The 16,735-nt window shown below is 39.2% G+C and overlaps 1 protein-coding gene across 4 annotated transcripts in view; it reads left to right on the forward strand.

Moving 5' to 3' along the window:
- Nucleotides 1-3,309: 3,309 nt before the first annotated feature.
- LOC116260267 (ubiquitin-like-specific protease 1D) overlaps nt 3,310-16,735 on the forward strand; it is a 33,333-nt gene continuing 19,907 nt past the window's right edge. For 2 of the 4 annotated variants that reach the window (XR_004174063.1, XR_004174064.1), the window contains exons 1-2: nt 3,310-3,834; nt 6,941-6,992. Coding sequence is in view for 2 of the 4 variants with exons in the window: in XM_031638462.1 (XP_031494322.1) it covers nt 3,529-3,834; nt 6,941-6,992 (358 nt within the window). In the remaining 2 variants the exon portion in view is untranslated. The remainder of the gene's footprint in view (nt 3,835-6,940; nt 6,993-16,735) is intronic. The other 2 variants (XM_031638462.1, XM_031638461.2) reach the window with 2 other exon arrangements.

Consider the following 16,735-nt stretch of genomic DNA (forward strand, 5'->3'; position numbering starts at 1 on the left):
TTCCATGCCTTATAGTGGAATCTAGTTTCAATTGGACTATAGGAATCCAGGTCTGGTATCTAAGGAAGATGGAGTTAACACTAGTGAAATGCAATGATTTGAACAAGAAGTAGAGAAGGCAATTTCTTGTATAATATATGGCTCGAAAAAGTATTGGAATGGTAGACGGCTAGTCCCTGTTTCGATCTTCCATGGCTTCAACCCTCTGTGCTGAAAACAAAAGGAGGGGGAGGACACCGATATGTAAATAGTGCATAACGGGACACTTACCTCAAGACATCAGAGCAGCCCTTGACCCTAGGGGGATGAAGGGAAAGGGAGGGGATTAGCCTCTTGCTTACCCCAATGGAAACGATTAAAGTATCAATATGATAAAATCATGAAACTCTGATATACTTAAAATAATCATTGGACCAGGCACTTTATGTTTAATAAGATGAGTTATGGTTCCGAACAACCAGATAAACCCCCCTCAAAAAAAACAACAACAACAACAACAACAACAATAACAACAACTACTGCTAAATAAGCAGTCTTTACGTGTCTTTGCATTGATAACCTAATCTAATAAGTCTCGAGCCTCGAACTCATCACATATACAATCCAAGCAACAACAGGCCATTATTCTAAATTTATCCAACATAAAATAATCAGACATAAATTTAGTAAGAAAATGAAATAAACAAATTAATGAAACAAAGTAAATATTTGGCATGATAGAAGTTACATATTTGGCATGACAGATGTTACTTTTAATTGACCAAAAGGAACAAACTTATGACATTAAGTGGCAGCTATAGCCTTTTTGAACAACAAAAAATGAACACAAACACACTAAATCATCATAACCTACTTCAATTTGTTTCACATAAATGCTTATTTCCAAACTTGAGATACCGAGAGATTGGATAATCCACGAATTTTTATGAGAACAATCCTATGAAATTACCTGTACAACTTTGTTGTTCCATATTTGTATATAACTAATATGGTAACTAAACTATAATAGTTAGTTGACATTTTTTTTCCTATGCACTAGGACGTACCACATTTTACATCTAATAAGTCATGCCATTCCTCTTTCGTGAGCTTAATTTATGCGTCCATCAGCTGTCACGGAAAAATAAAAATTATTTTTGGTGAGCAAGATGAGTATTTCATCTTGCTGCTTAAAAGAAAGTCAAAGTCTCCATCCAACCCCTTGCCTCCATAAGATACATTGCTTCCGGTGACTCAAAGTGCCGAACCGCGATGCTTCATCTTGAATGTCGAAAACCCGTCATTTGCGGAGCGGAACAAGAATTTTTTTCAGGGGCGGGCCAAACAGTCCAACGAACTTATCCAGGTAGGGCCGAAGTAAAACAGAATCCAAAAAATACATTACACAACTAAACTATTGAAGTATCGCAGCATAAGAGTCACTTAATTTGCATGAAGTGCTGAAGGATAGCTTCAATGTATTCAAATAACTCTTCTATTCTAAGGTTAAAAATTTATCAATGATTTTTTTTTTTCATAATCAGCCTTTTTTTTCTAGAGAAATGTCACTTTTTCTTGCATTGCTCTATCTTAGACATGAAATTAAAGCACACTTGGCCTCTTAAACAAATAAAACCCTTAAAAACAACCTCACAGTCAAGACCAACATGAATATTAATTAACATTACTTTTTATAGGTTGACTTTGACCCCTGTGGCGCGAAGGAATCATTTGATAATAATAATAGTTGTTATTGTTATATTCATATATCCCAAAATAAAGGAAGATTCAATGAATACTGTGGTGTAGTGATTCCATGAAATTTGCCCCATTTTTTAGGTAAATTTGTGGTTTGGTAACAAACTGTTAATGTTGCTAAACAGCCATTAATGAGGTGTTTAATGTCTTGGAATTTTGTTTCAAGAATGAAAATTCCAATCATGAAATGGAATCAAAACTCTAGGTTTCAATTTCCTAATTCCGAAAAACAAAATACCCCTTTGTTTGATAATTTTAATTTCTTAAAAATGAGTATTTTGATTCTTTTCATGATCCTAAATATATAAAAAACGCCCTCTAAAGGTTGAGGCTCTTGGTTAGCTTATACTATTCTCAAATTAGTAGAAGCTAGAAGATGAGTGCTTCATAATACTTGGTAAACCATAGTCAATGGGTGTGAGAGTACTGCATGAAATGATGTCAAACATTTTAATATTTGTAAACTAATCAAATCATTTGAGAGAAAACTTTATTGCTAAAGGACAAGAGCCAAAATTTTTTTTTTCATGGAATACTAAATATATAATTAACAAATTTTCAATTGGCCTTGAGGCTGCGACCTTATGCCCCATATAACTGGACACAACTTTTCCGAAATCCAATATGTAAATTCAAAATTTTAGATTGAGCTCCATGGGGGTACACGCCACGGAACCCCCACCTATCTATGCCTTTGCTCAACACTATTTTCTTTTACATTATTTTATGATACCATGCGCAGTTGTGGCCGCAACTTCCGAGTCATCTAAAATAATTAACCATAATCCATATCGCCATTTGACACAATAATATATTGTTATCGTCTAGTAAATTTTTTATAAAATTAAGATAGATTCATGAAACCCTGTAACATAGTGTTCAATTAACCTATTTAGGTGCCCAACAGCAGCCCCATATGTACCCATATAATTGGTTAGTAGTTCACTGTGTGGAGCAATTAATCATGTTTGATGAAAAACTTTTTTTTTTATTAGATTTTGATTGATCTGACTAGCTTTTTAAGCAACAAAACAGATGTGTAATATTCACTTGGCCATGTTAAACAAAGATAATTCACAGCAATTGCAGATTGGTTTGACATTAATTATTTTTGGAAACTTGCAATATTCTTATCAAGCTACTAAACAAGACCTTACTGTAATGGTTGCACCTAATTTCTTGTTTCTCATGTTTTTATCTGTAGTTAAAAAAATGACTAAACAAACTTTTTCCATTACAAAAAATATTAAATTTTGAAAAGTTCAAGAAAATATCCAATAGTATAGAGTTGATCGCAACCGCTAAGATGCCGATTTTGTGTATTTAAGATTCTGTCACGCAAAATAAGCCGCTAAATACATTTTTAAAACTGAATCGACACCACAAAAAACCGTGAACAATTTTTTTTTTCACTATGAAGATCTTGATAGTTCGGAAGATCAGTTGGTGACATTTTTTAAAAATATGCCGCGCCATCAGAATTAAGATTTAAAAATAGGACTCTTAAATTGTTCTCTTCCAAGCAAACGTGGAAAAAATTTCAAGAACGTATTTTCATTTTTCCTCGAACCAAATAAGAGAGGGAAAGAGTAAAGACAGAATCGAACGACCGGGGAGCCAATCGAGGGGAAGAAGAAGAAGGAGGAGGAGGAGGAGGTGTGCTCTGCAAGGCTCCGGGGGAGGGAGGGAAATCAATCTCTCTCTCTCTCTCTCTCTCTCTCTGCATACGCAGCACAAAAGGAAGAAGCAGAACGAGTTATTGAGAGGAAAGTATCGTCTACTGACAGACGAATGGCGAAGCGGCCTCTCAATCTCAACTGGAAGGAGTTGGCTCCGAGGATCAGCGAGGGGGGCCTTAGCGGCGGTAGTATGGAATTGGAGGTGGTGAACTCGTCAACGCGGTTCGCTGCCGGGCCGACCTGCGAGATGGAGCAGAAGGACGGCAGTCCCGAGTTGTTGACGGACCATCAGCTCGATGAAAAGATCCAGAGGGCTCGACAATTGGTCGATGGCTTGAACTTGCCCGATGGAGGGAGGAAACTGCGGATCAGGCTCAAGTCTCTGGAAGAGGAGAAGGAGAGACGGAGATTGGAGAAGGTGTACCCTCTCTTCTTTTTTCTTCACCAATCAATGGCCGTCGGGCTGGTTCTCCTTTCTTGTTTTTAGGTCTTTATTGCATGCACGATTTGGTTAGGTGTTCGTCTCTGCATGTTTACGATGAATCTAGCCCTTGGATACTTGCTGTGGCGAATGCAAGAAATTAAGAATATTGGAAATCTGTGCTGCATTATTTTTTCTTCACGAATCAATGACCCTTGATTTGTTCATCTTTCTTCTGGCTTCGTGGGATTTACTGCAGTATCTTATTGATCCTGAAATCGACTCTGCATATCTATTCTGAATACAGTCTCTGAACAACTGATTTAATGAAATGCGAGAAGATGAGGATATTGAAAATTTGGATGCTCTTTTCTTTACTGCCATTGAAACAACAAAGTGGGTAGAGTAGGTGTTACCGGTGATCTGAGATTCTTCAACACTGGATCTTAGGAGGTTCATCTTTTGACAAGACATGCTTCTGTATTTTTTTCCCCCTTTCTTTTGAGAACCAGAGATGACGAACTGAAGGTCACTACCAGATTTAGCCATTAGTTATAGAGTTTGCTTTAGCTTACCTTTTTTTTTGCGTGCTTTGTGGAGCATCTTCACTGAGGATTGTTGAGGGCATAAATATTTGAGGTTAGTTACTGATAAGGACTGCTTTTCAGGTTCATTTATTAGGCTGTGAGTCAAGCTTAAATGCAATTACATTGTCAAAAGCCCTAGGTGTAGCCCAGGTGATCAGTGAAGCCTAAAACATAGGTAGGGCTAGGTGCATTAAGAGGTCTTTAGTGAAAACCTCTGTTATCAACTTATAACAACAAAACAATTCAAATGCATGATCATGCTAATACATTAAACATTGCATCACCTGATAATATACAGTGTTAAAAGTCTGAAAAAACAAACTTAATACAGTCAGAACAATTAAACTTTAAAGCTTATATAGCAAAAAGGGAGGAAGTTATAATTTGATTTCACTAATTTGCTACATTATAGAATATAGAGCATGAAAAATCTTCTAAGTTCTTAAATACCACATCTTAAAACTCCAATTCTAATTTTTAAACCTAAAATGCTAAACTAAAGAAACTCCTAATCTATTTTTTAAGAGAAATATAAATTCCCCATATAATCACATTTGCTTGTTAATTGATTTTCATGTAATTGTTTTTTATTATAATTCTAATAGACAAGAAAAAGTATTGGGAACATCAGTACATATATATGCAAAGCTGTTAAAAACCTAAAACAACGTGTGAAATTACAAATACCGGGTATAATGACATATTAACTATGACTCTAATTATAGTTATACACACCCACACACTGTAACTATAGTTATATACACATGCATATAATATCGGCTAAGTCACATGTGTACCTCAGGAAGGTCCACATATCTGTGTCACTGTACCTGTACCTAAAATGGGTACTTAGACACACTTGGGTACCTTTTAGATCCAAACTGCGTAATTTTACTTTGATTTAATTTTTTCCACCTTACTTTTCATTATGTTCTTAGAGTTATTGCTCATTAACATATAATGTTTTTATTTATATCACTTGTTTATTAAAATGTTGCTTTCATTTTGATTTTTTTGTGCTATTTTGCATATATCCTGCCGAACCTCCATACCCGCATTTGCTAAAGTTCCCGTGTTCGTATCTGTATCTCCGTACCCGTACCCATGTGACTTATTATGCTTCTATTTCAAATCATGTGCAACATAAAAAGAATGAGGAAAATAAAATCTGCATAAATAAAGAAGAGAAAAAGCAAGAGAAAAGAAAAAGAATCTGCCTCATATAACAAAAGGAGAAGAACAAAAGGAAGAAGGAGAAAAGATATTTACTCTATTGAAGGAAAAACTGCTTAGGCTGTTGAATGCTTAGGCAAGCTTAAGCGCCTTATGCAATGGCCTAGGCATTTTTCAAATGGCAGGTTCCTAGGAACAGCCAACATAGGCAACCACTCAGTTGTAGGGGCTTTGCTCTTGGGCTTACCTTTAACAAGGTTTAGTCCGAGAAGCCAAATGTTTATCATGAATTGTTTTTCCTTTATTGCTTGTGCTTCCAAGCGGTGAGTGTTTCTGCTGATGTATTATTTCCATCAAGATAAAGGTGCACTCTTGTACTTCTGTTTTCGAATTTATCATTTATTTGCATATGAAATTGTCCCCATCCTCATCAGTTGCTCGGGAATTGTGTGACTGACAAAAAAGGAAAGGTCAACCTTGGCAGCTAAGCTTCTTAGGACTTGAGATTAGCAAAATAAAAATAGTGATTAATCATAAGTTCGTTAGTATTTAAAATTATAAATGATTAGTTGTTGAAAGCAAACGGTTGGAACCTTATTCACAAACTAATGCCACATTTGGATATCTGTCGCCTATCACTAGATAGCATATGGTTAATATTTATACTCTTCTGAATTGTTTTCTACAATTTTAATATGTTGTCTTTGATAATTTTTTACTTTTTCTTACGAAACTTTCTTCTTTTACATATTTTAGTGCTTTCAGTTTCTAGGTTTTTTTTTTTCCAAGTTTTTTCTGAAAATCTATATTATTGTGCTGTTGATCTCAATCTGCTATAGCTGAGACCAATAATTATGAGAAGCTTTGAACACTTGTCTGCAGATCTCTATTGCTACAAGTGCCAAATCATAATTGTTGACAAGGGAGATTTATTGGGTTGGTCTCTCCAGAATTTGGCATCTGCATGAATATTTCTTTCTGTTCTATACCTGCTATTGTTTGAGCATTTCTGTTTGCCTTTTGTGACACTTTATCTTACTCTCCAAAACAAAATAACCTCCTCTTTATCTCATGGAAAGAACTGAAATGCCTTTGTTTCCTGCTACAGCTCTCTTCCACACTGTCAGCTAGGTCTCTCATGGTCTCCTATTTGTTATATGTTTTATATAAGCAACATTTTGACAATCACAATAATGCAACTTTCTTGCAGTCAAGCATGTGTTTACCTGTGGGAGGTTTTTTCGGGATTAGTTACTTGATTTAACTGAGCGGCACTGGTATGGCATGGTTGTCTTGGTTTATGATAACCAATCAAGTGGTTCCATTTTTTTTTCTTTTTGCAGGATTCCACTAGCTTTGAGCATTTCAGACAAACAAATCACCCAAGAAGCAAAGGTGAGAATTCAAAAATTGTTGCTGTTTATTCTAATGTCAAGTTATTAATGAAATTTAGAATGGGTTGTTTCTTTCCTTTTTTTTATTTTTTTCCTTTTCCTTCCTGAACATGTTTAAATCAAATTAAGGTTGTGGTTTTAATGTTGCTATTTTGGTTGCTAATCTAAATATTGCCATGTTCTGATTCAACTGTAAACTTTAGAGAAAGGATAATGTACGACTGATGACTCAGTTGAATCGTGCTTCACTAAGTTGAGCTTCGTAACTGTTCTGTCAGACAGTTATGATGTGTGCGGAACTCACACTGTCTGGATCATCAAAAGGTCCACTTAGATAATTAGATTAGTATAGTAGTTTCCCCATATACCACCTGTATGTGTAGTATCTTTTTCTTGTATTGAGGCATGTTGTATAAGGTTCACTAAGTTATGCATGTAGCCTTGCAACTCAGAATGAGGTGGATACCTCAGTTATGTAATGTCTGATAAGGTATTCAGTCCCCAGTTTGGACCAATCCACTTATCCTAGAAACATGTAAGAGAAACATACAGAGAAATTGCATTGACTGCACAGTCATGGACTATGGTGGTGGTGGTGATATAATTCTCTTAATTTATGCTGGCAGATTCATGGTTTGTGAATGTAAAAGGACATCCATTCACCTTAATTTCTAGCCACAGATATACTGAATTGCGTTGACATTAAGTGAGTGTGTTGGGGTCCTTCTTAGGTGATCCTGGTTTTGCCTAACCGTTTTCCAGTTAGGATAAAAAAGACAGTTTGTTTGTATATATCTTCAAATTTTTTTACAAGATTTGCCTGCGTTCTTGCTTAAAATACAACTGCAGTTCTGAATCTTCTGATCTTATTTTTTTCATGATTAGTAATTAAGTACAAAATGGAACAATTTTTTTGTTTTCTATAAGCTATCTACAGTATTATTCTTTCCACTTGGTGGCAACTCTTAGATTAGTTCACCAGCACAATGCACCACCCTGCTTATTATTAAATGCTCATGCACACATTTCATCATCTCGTGCTAATGTTGTTATGCTCAATGCTAGAAAGTTCTGTGCTTTTGGTCTATGAATGGCTTCAACTTTCAGGTGACATAATTGTGCACTTATGCTTGTTGTCGTGTTCTACCAAGTTCCAAATCTATGATGTCTTTTGAGGTTGTCTACAGTTCAGGTTCATATTTTCCTTGAACCCATTGAGCATTGTCTGTGATGTCATGGAGCTGGACATCCAAAAGAACAAGGAAAATTTTCAAATGACCACCAAGCTTTGTAGCTTAATTAATTTGCACACCAAAGTTTTGGGGCTCTCGGATACCCTCCAAAATATTGGGTAGGTTAGCAAATAAAGCCTGAGTTAACTAAGACAAGGTCCTTCCATTACAATTACCTGAATGGGGAATTCTACCCAACAAATGAACAAAAAACTCTTCTAAAGTCTTCTTATCCTCCTAAAGGTAACTAAGACAAGGTCCTTCCATTACAATTACCTGAATGGGGAATTCTACCCAACAAATGAACAAAAAAGTCTTCTAAAGTCTTCTTATCCTCCTAACACAGGGAATACAATTACCTGTGTGTGTGTCTCTTGATAGATTCAAAGCCAATATTGGTTATGATAAAAGATTATAAGAAACAAACAATTTTCATATAAAGATAATGTGAATCAGGTCTTAATTTGGATCGGAAACAGATCTGGTTCCAAGTCCTTGAAGCATTAAGGAGAGCCTAGGCGATGAGTTGAGCCTAGGGCCCTAGATCTTAGGCGTGCTTAGGCTAGAGTAGGCATTTTAAGCTACATAGAAAAGGAAAAAGCAACACTAAGTGTTATATATAGTAATGTATGTAGACATACAAACAATCACATAGATATTGTTAAAATAATATAGAGTAGTTCAAATAAATGCACACTCACAGTCAGTCAGTCACATTGTGTCACACACACACATGGATATTCAGTCAGTCACATTGTGTCACACAAACACATGGATATATATATATATAGCAGGATTGGGCACATTGAGTGCTCTCCCATGGCCCAAAGAAAGGAAAACCAATAGCAATACATATTGTTAAAATGAACAACAAGACTAAAACATTTCTCAATGACGAAGTTAGAACTATCAACTTATAACAATGGGCACGTTGATTTGTTTGGGTGGCATGAAAACAGCATTTTCAGAAAACATGGTTTTCCAAAAACGCTTTTTTCAAAAGAGGCTGAAAAAACTACCCCCCCTTAGGTTATTCACCTAAAACCATTTTTTGTCTAACCCATCCAAACATAAAAATGATGTTTTCAAAACTCATTAAGAAAATCATTTTTACAAACTAGGTTTTTTGAAAAATCGTTTTTCCAACTTGTCATCCAGAGGCTACCTAAGTGCATGGACACATATACATACTTTGAATGCCAAATCACGTGCAACAATTAAAAGTGGAAAAAGAAATTGTACAAAAAAAGTGTCGCAAAAGAAGGAAAAAGAAAGAATAAACAAAAAAAGGAACAAAAACTTAGGTTGTCAAAGGAGAAAAGCCTAGGCTTCCCAGACAATGTAAAGTTGTAAACATCTATTGTATTAGTCGCATGGATACGGTACAAACACAGTACTTTCAGAAAATGTGGATATGGGGGCACGACACAATATATATATTTTATATATATAGATATATAATATGAATTTATGCAAAAAATTCACAAATTCAAAATTAAAGCAAAATGATAGAAAAACATCTCATACACAACAGCAGAAGAGAACATCTTTGCCATAAAAAAAATCCAAATATGCAAATGAAATATAATAAGGCAACACCAAAGAGAACGAAATAATATTTTTCACAAATCTAATTGGTTGGAACTATTCTATAAAATGGTTCATCGGCTCGTGCAAGTTGACGAATTAAAACAAAATAATATAAGCTATAAATGGTTCATTGTTGAAGTTTGCAGCCGTATTGTTCATCAGTGAATAAAAAATATAGAAATATACAAAACGATACAGAAAAAAGCACAGCAGGAGTTGCTGATTTCTATATGCATATGCAGTTGCTGATCAGAAATATATGTTTCTTATGTGCATACCAGCATATGCGGATCACTAATAGTGCATCTACAGGTCAGCAATATCAATAGAAATGAATACAATAGAAACCGACAAAGCAATGAGGCATCACACATCAGCAGGTTACTAGAAGCACATCAAAAATATCAAATAGAAATTAATACAATAGAAATGAACACAGCAGATAAGTAGAGTGCCAAATTTATGTAAGAATGGTGGGAAAAAAACGAATCAACAACCCTAATCCCAAAGAGGGGGGAAATCAAACAATAAAAAGAAAAAAATGGCCAGTTACATCACCGCTGTCGGCTGCCGTCATCCACCACCAGTCTGTTGACACTTTATGCTGGGTGAAAGAGGGAATGAAAATGGAGGGAAAGGGGTTTGGGGGGGGATCTTCCACTTTAAAAGATTTGGAAGAAAACAGCTTTTGGATTGGTTCCTACCTGGAACTGATCCAAAATGTGTCCTGATGTGTTGCCATACCTCTACTCCCATGTCACTGTGTTGACACGGTGAATCAGCGATCCATCAACTGTATCCATGTCACTTAGATCCTCCTATGTGAACCTAGTGCAAACTAGTTGAGATTTTGACAATTTAGATCTGATTTAAATCTTTACGGCTAGGTTTTACTTTGGATTTGAAGCATATCTGACTTAATTGCTCATATAAGTATGGTATCAGTCCGTATTAGTTCCAATTTATCAAACTATATTCCAATTAAAGTTTCATTTAATGACCGAAATGATAAAATGATGATTTATTGCATATCCAACTAAACCTGTTTGAAAAGAATTGAAGCATTTAACCACTGCCAAAAGGTCCTTTGCATTATCTATTAGGATAATGCAATTTAACCTAATATATTACCATAAAAAGTAAAGCTCTAAGTTTCCTAAAAATAGAAACTTTTAACAGTTGTTGATAGCTTGTGGGTTTCGGGTCCGGATCCATACCCGACCCGCCTTGTAGCCCGTTTTGGGCTCTACTTAAGTCTGTAACCCTAATCCTTAAGAGTTAATGATAATCTTAAGAGAGAGAGAGTCTGGCTGCTAGTGGGCACCAACTCCTCCTCATTCGTGGTTTTTTCTCTCTCGTGTTGAGGGTTTTCCACGTTACATCGTGATCATTGTTTCTCTTCGTCTTCTTCTTGTTCGTATTTCTACATGGTATCAGAGCCGTGAAGTTCCGGCGTTTCTGGTTTGTCTTTTGCCCGTGTTGGAGGAGGATTCGCCCGGCACTGTTCATCGTCTCGCCCGGCACTGTTCATCGCCCGTGCCCGACGCTCGTGCCCGAGCTTCGCCCGACGCCCTTGCCCGACGCTTGTGCCCGACGCCTGTGCCCGACGTCCGTGCCCGACGCCTGTGCCCGACGCCTGAGCTTCGTCTGTCGCCCCGCCGCCCTGATCAGCGCCGCTCAGGATTCCGCCGTCTCCGCCTAGCGAAGACCGGCCCAGCGACGCCCTGATCAGCGTCGTTCCTGTTCAGTCGCTTCCGCCCAGCGTCGGCCTGCCCAGCGACGCCCTGTCCAGCGGCGTTCCTCTCTGTCATCCGACGCATCGCCCACCGCCGTGTCTTTTTCCGGCGGTCTGCTTCCGCCGGTGCGCCGCTCTGCCTGGTTCCGGCGGTCTGTTTCCGCCCAGCGCCCACCGCCGTGTCTTTTTCCAGCGGTCTGCTTCCGCCGGTGCGCCGCTCTGCCTGGTTCCGGCGGTCTGTTTCCGCCCAGCGCCGCGCCGTTCTGCTTCGGTTTTTCTCCGGCGCTGCCTCTCTCGTTGCCTGCTCTCTGTCTTCTTTTTTTTTTTTTTTGGTGTTGTATTGTGCTGTTGCTCCCTGCTGCCCTTGCTGCCTACTGGGCTTCACCCGTAGCTAGACTGGTCTGTGATTATGACAGCCTCTTCCTCGTCAACCGTCAACACCAATCCCACTGAAATAGGGGTTTTTAGAACTGAGAATGTTCCCATGCAGGTCATCACTCTTCGCCTCACCAAGGATAATTATTTCTCGTGGTCGCCTGCTATGACCATGGGGATTGCTGGCCGTGGTCGCATGGCCTATATTGATGGGAGCAACCCCGAACCAGCAAGAACAAGTGATGTGTGGCATACTTGGTTTCTTGAGGATAATCAAGTGAAAACTTGGATTGTCAATTCCGTTTCCGCCGATATTCAGCCCCTTATCCTTCGGAAGAAGACTGCTAGAGACATGTGGGTGGTCCTCGAGCAAATGTATGGCCAAAAGAAGACCGCAATTCGTACTTACCAAGTAATGAAGACAGTCTATGGCATTCGACAAGGGACCTCGTCTGTTGCAGAGTACTATGGGGCTTTGAAAGCCAAGTGGGAAGAGCTTGACTATCATTCTGATATTCCTTGGCATTGTCCCCATGATCAGGCCCTCTATGTTGCTCATGAATGGGAAAACAGGGTGTTCCTATTTTTAGCAGGTTTAAATGATGAGTTTGAAGGTGTTCGAAGCCAGATTTTGAATTCAGGGGAGGTGTCCAGTATTGAAGATGTGTACTCCTGTGTTGAAGCGGAAGAACAGAGAAGGCTTGTTACAAAAGAAGGGAAGAGGGAACTTGTGCCCTATAACGAGAGATCTGCTCTCGTGAGTCGTGGTCCTGGCGGCCCATCTAGGTCTCTTCGCCGGTGCACTCACTGCAAAAAGACAGGTCACACTGTGGATTATTGCTGGGATCTTCATCCAGAAAAGAAGGGGAACAGAGGGAGATCTTTGACTGGGAGAACGCCTGTGTCTGAGGTGCAAGCCTCTAGTGGAGAAAAAGTCTCCATTTCTGCTGATCAGCTTCGTGAACTAAAGGCTTATTTGGGCAGGCTCGATGTCAACAAGACTGAGACCTCAGAGGGAACTACAGCTAATCATGTTCTTGCAGCTATTGGCAATCAAGGTAACTCTTCTGTGGGGGAATGGATTGTCGATAGTGGTGCTACTCATTACATGACAGGTAATCCAAAATTGTTTCATGAGTATAAGTTGTTCTCGGGAAAGGAACGTGTTTCTCTTGCAGATGGTTCCTCTACCTGTGTGGCAGGCGAAGGCACTCTGTCCTTGTTGGACAAATTTCATGTGCAGGGCGCTTTACATGTTCCCCAGTTTCCTTTAAATCTCTTATCAGTCAGTAGACTTACTAAAGAATTGAATTGTGAACTTATATTCTCTGCCGATCGTTGTGTTTTTGCAGGACTTGGTGACAGGGAAGAGGATTGGGATTGGTTTAGCTTCTGATGGATTATATCGTCTTCCCATACGTGTGGCTACTGCTCTGTTGACAGCGATCCGCAAGACAGATAAGAGAAGAGAAGATTGTCTTCAGTCTTTTATGTACTGGCATGAACGTTTTGGGCATTTACCTTTTGGGATTTTGAAACATTTGTTTCCAGACTTGTGTTCCTCCTTTGATGTGTCTTCTATTTCTTGTGATGTTTGTCAGTTTGCCAAACATGTGAGGGCTTCGTACCCTCTTTCTTCTAGTTGTGCTAATGAAGCTTTTTCTCTGATTCACTCTGATGTATGGGGACCTTCGGGCATTCATACCCGTCAAGGTTTCCAGTATTTTATCACTTTCATTGATGATTTCTCTCGTGCTACATTTATATACTTGTTAAAAGACCGCAGCGAGGTTCCTCGAATCATCGAGACATTTATTCTTCTTGTGCATACCCAGTATGGTGCGAATGTTAAAACTTTCAGGTCCGATAATGCCCGTGAGTACATGTGTCGGCCTGTTGAAGAGTTTCTTAGACAACGGGGGATTGTTCACGAGACATCCTGTAGTTACACCCCCCTTCAAAATGGGGTAGCTGAAAGGAAAAATCGTCAACTTCTTAATGTCACCAGGGCTCTTTTGTTTCAGAGAAATTTTCCTAAACACTATTGGGGTGATGCAGTTCTTACTAGTGCCTATCTTATTAACCGCATGCCCAGTCGTATTTTGAATGGTAGGACTCCCCACTCGTTGCTTCCTAGCAGTCGTCCACCATTTCCTCTTCCTCCTCGTGTTTTTGGTTGTGTATGTTTTATCCATGATCACAGTCCAAATGTCAAGAAACTTGATCCTAAGTCTATCAAAGGTGTCTTTGTTGGATACTCCCCTACGCAAAAAGGATACAAATGTATTGATCCTATTACTGGTCGAGCTTATGTTACGAGGGATGTTACCTTCTTGGAACATGCCTCTTACTTTGGTGCGAATCCTCTTCAGGGGGAGCAGTCTGTGGGCATGGAAGAGTATTCTCAGAGACAGGAGCTTCAATTTATAGATTTTTTGGATTACAAGAAAGCAGAATCACTTAATACTGTTGATGTGCCTGAGAAGGAGGAAAGGGGTGACAATAGCATTGAGAAGGAAGACCCTCAGTTGTTTGGACAGTTCTACTCTAGACGAGGTACTCGGACAGAGGTGATGACTTGTGATGCTAGATCTACTTCCAATCCCAATGCCACTCCTTCCCTGGATGAACCAAGTCCTACCGAGGAGACCGTGGAGACCCATGATGAGGTTGAAAAGAAGAATGACGATCTTCCCATTGCCCTGAGAAAGGGTGTCAGGTCATGTACTCAACACCCCATTGGTAATTTTGTTTCTTATTCCAGACTTGGGAAAGATTACAAGTGCTTTGTTTCTACTCTTTCTTTGGCTGTGATTCCCAGGACTGTCGCTGAAGCTCAAAGTAACTCCAAGTGGGCTGATGCAATGAAAGAAGAAATAGATGCCCTAAGAAGAAACTTGACATGGGAAGTGGTGAAGATTCCTGAAGCCGCTCACCTAGTTGGATCCAAATGGGTGTATACCATCAAGTACAAACCAGATGGGAGTGTTGAAAGATATAAAGCTCGACTTGTGGCCAAGGGGTTTAGCCAGAAATATGGAATTGATTACTTGGAAACCTTTGCTCCTGTTGCGAAAAATGAAGACTGTGAGGGTGGTTATATCCCTAGCTGTGATAAAGGAGTGGAAGATGTATCAACTGGATGTTAAGAATGCATTCCTCAATGGTGACCTCGAAGAAGAAGTATATATGCATATGCCTCCAGGATATGAAGAACCAGAAATGTGTTGTAAGCTGAAAAAGGCATTGTATGGCCTTAAGCAATCGCCCAGAGCGTGGTTTGAACGACTGAGAAGAGTGATGATACGTCATGGATACAAACAAGGAAATGGAGATCACACTCTGTTTGTGAAGAAGAAGGAGAGCAAGGTTACTCTCCTGCTCGTCTACGTAGATGACATGATTGTTACTGGAGATGATGAGGAGGAGATTATCAAGCTAAAAGGGTTACTGGCTACAGAATTCGACCTCAAAGATCTTGGCAAACTAAGGTATTTTCTTGGTATGGAGGTTGCTAGGTCTAGTACTGGTCTTGTACTAAACCAAAGGAAATATACATTAGATCTGCTGGAAGAAACTGGTAAATTGGGATGTAGACCTACTCCTACCCCTTTTGACACTGGGCACAAGTTGAGTCTTAGAGATGGAGAGCCTCTCTTTGAAGAAGACAAGGGAAGATATCAACGTTTGGTTGGGAAGCTAATTTATCTTACCCTCACGAGACCTGATATCACCTTTGCGGTGAATGTTTTGAGCCAATTCATGCATGCGCCAACCGATGCACATCTGAAGGCTGTGGACAGAGTGCTATGCTACCTGAAGAAAAATCCTGGTAAGGGACTCCTGTATGTGAAACAAGAGACTGTGGAAATCGAGGGCTATTCTGATGCGGATTGGGGAGGTTGTGGTGATACCAGACGATCCACTACAGGGTACTGTGTCTACTTGGGAGGAAACCTTGTTGTATGGAGGAGCAAGAGACAGGATGTTTGCTCTAGATCCAGTGCAGAGGCAGAATATAGGGCAGTTGCTATGGGAGTGTCAGAGTTGTTATGGTGGAAGATATTGTTGACTGACATTGGAATAGAGATTGAAGGACCTATGAAGATGTATTGTGATAACAAGTCTGCAATCATCTTAGCCAACAATCCTGTTCTTCACGACAGAACAAAACATGTTGAAATTGATCGTCACTTCATTCGGGAAAGGATTGATGCGAAAGAGTTGATCTTACCTTACATGAAGTCTGAAGACCAAACTGCTGATGTTCTGACGAAAGCTCTTCCTTCAGCTTCATTTGAGAGGAATGTATCCAAGTTGGGCATGTTTGATATGTACGCCCAACTTGAGGGGGAGTGTTGATAGCTTGTGGGTTTCGGGTCCGGATCCATACCCGACCCGCCTTGTAGCCCGTTTTGGGCTCTACTTAAGTCTGTAACCCTAATCCTTAAGAGTTAATGATAATCTTAAGAGAGAGAGAGTCTGGCTGCTAGTGGGCACCAACTCCTCCTCATTCGTGGTTTTTTCTCCCTCGTGTTGAGGGTTTTCCACGTTACATCGTGATCATTGTTTCTCTTCGTCTTCTTCTTGTTCGTATTTCTACAACAGTAAAATTCTAATCTAAGCAATGGATTTAACCTAACCCATGATTGTTTTTGTCTTTGTTGCCAAACACATGGGGAAATCTCAAAATTACATTTTTTTGGGGGTATATTTGAGTAAAGCCAGAATCTGTAGTTGGTATTGGAATTCTCTCAGAAAAATAGAGGTACTTGTAGGTTTTTATTAGTATTGTAGTATTAGATCATTATG

This window comes from Nymphaea colorata, chromosome 9, assembly GCF_008831285.2.
Source record: "Nymphaea colorata isolate Beijing-Zhang1983 chromosome 9, ASM883128v2, whole genome shotgun sequence".
NCBI classification, from domain to species: domain Eukaryota; kingdom Viridiplantae; phylum Streptophyta; class Magnoliopsida; order Nymphaeales; family Nymphaeaceae; genus Nymphaea; species Nymphaea colorata.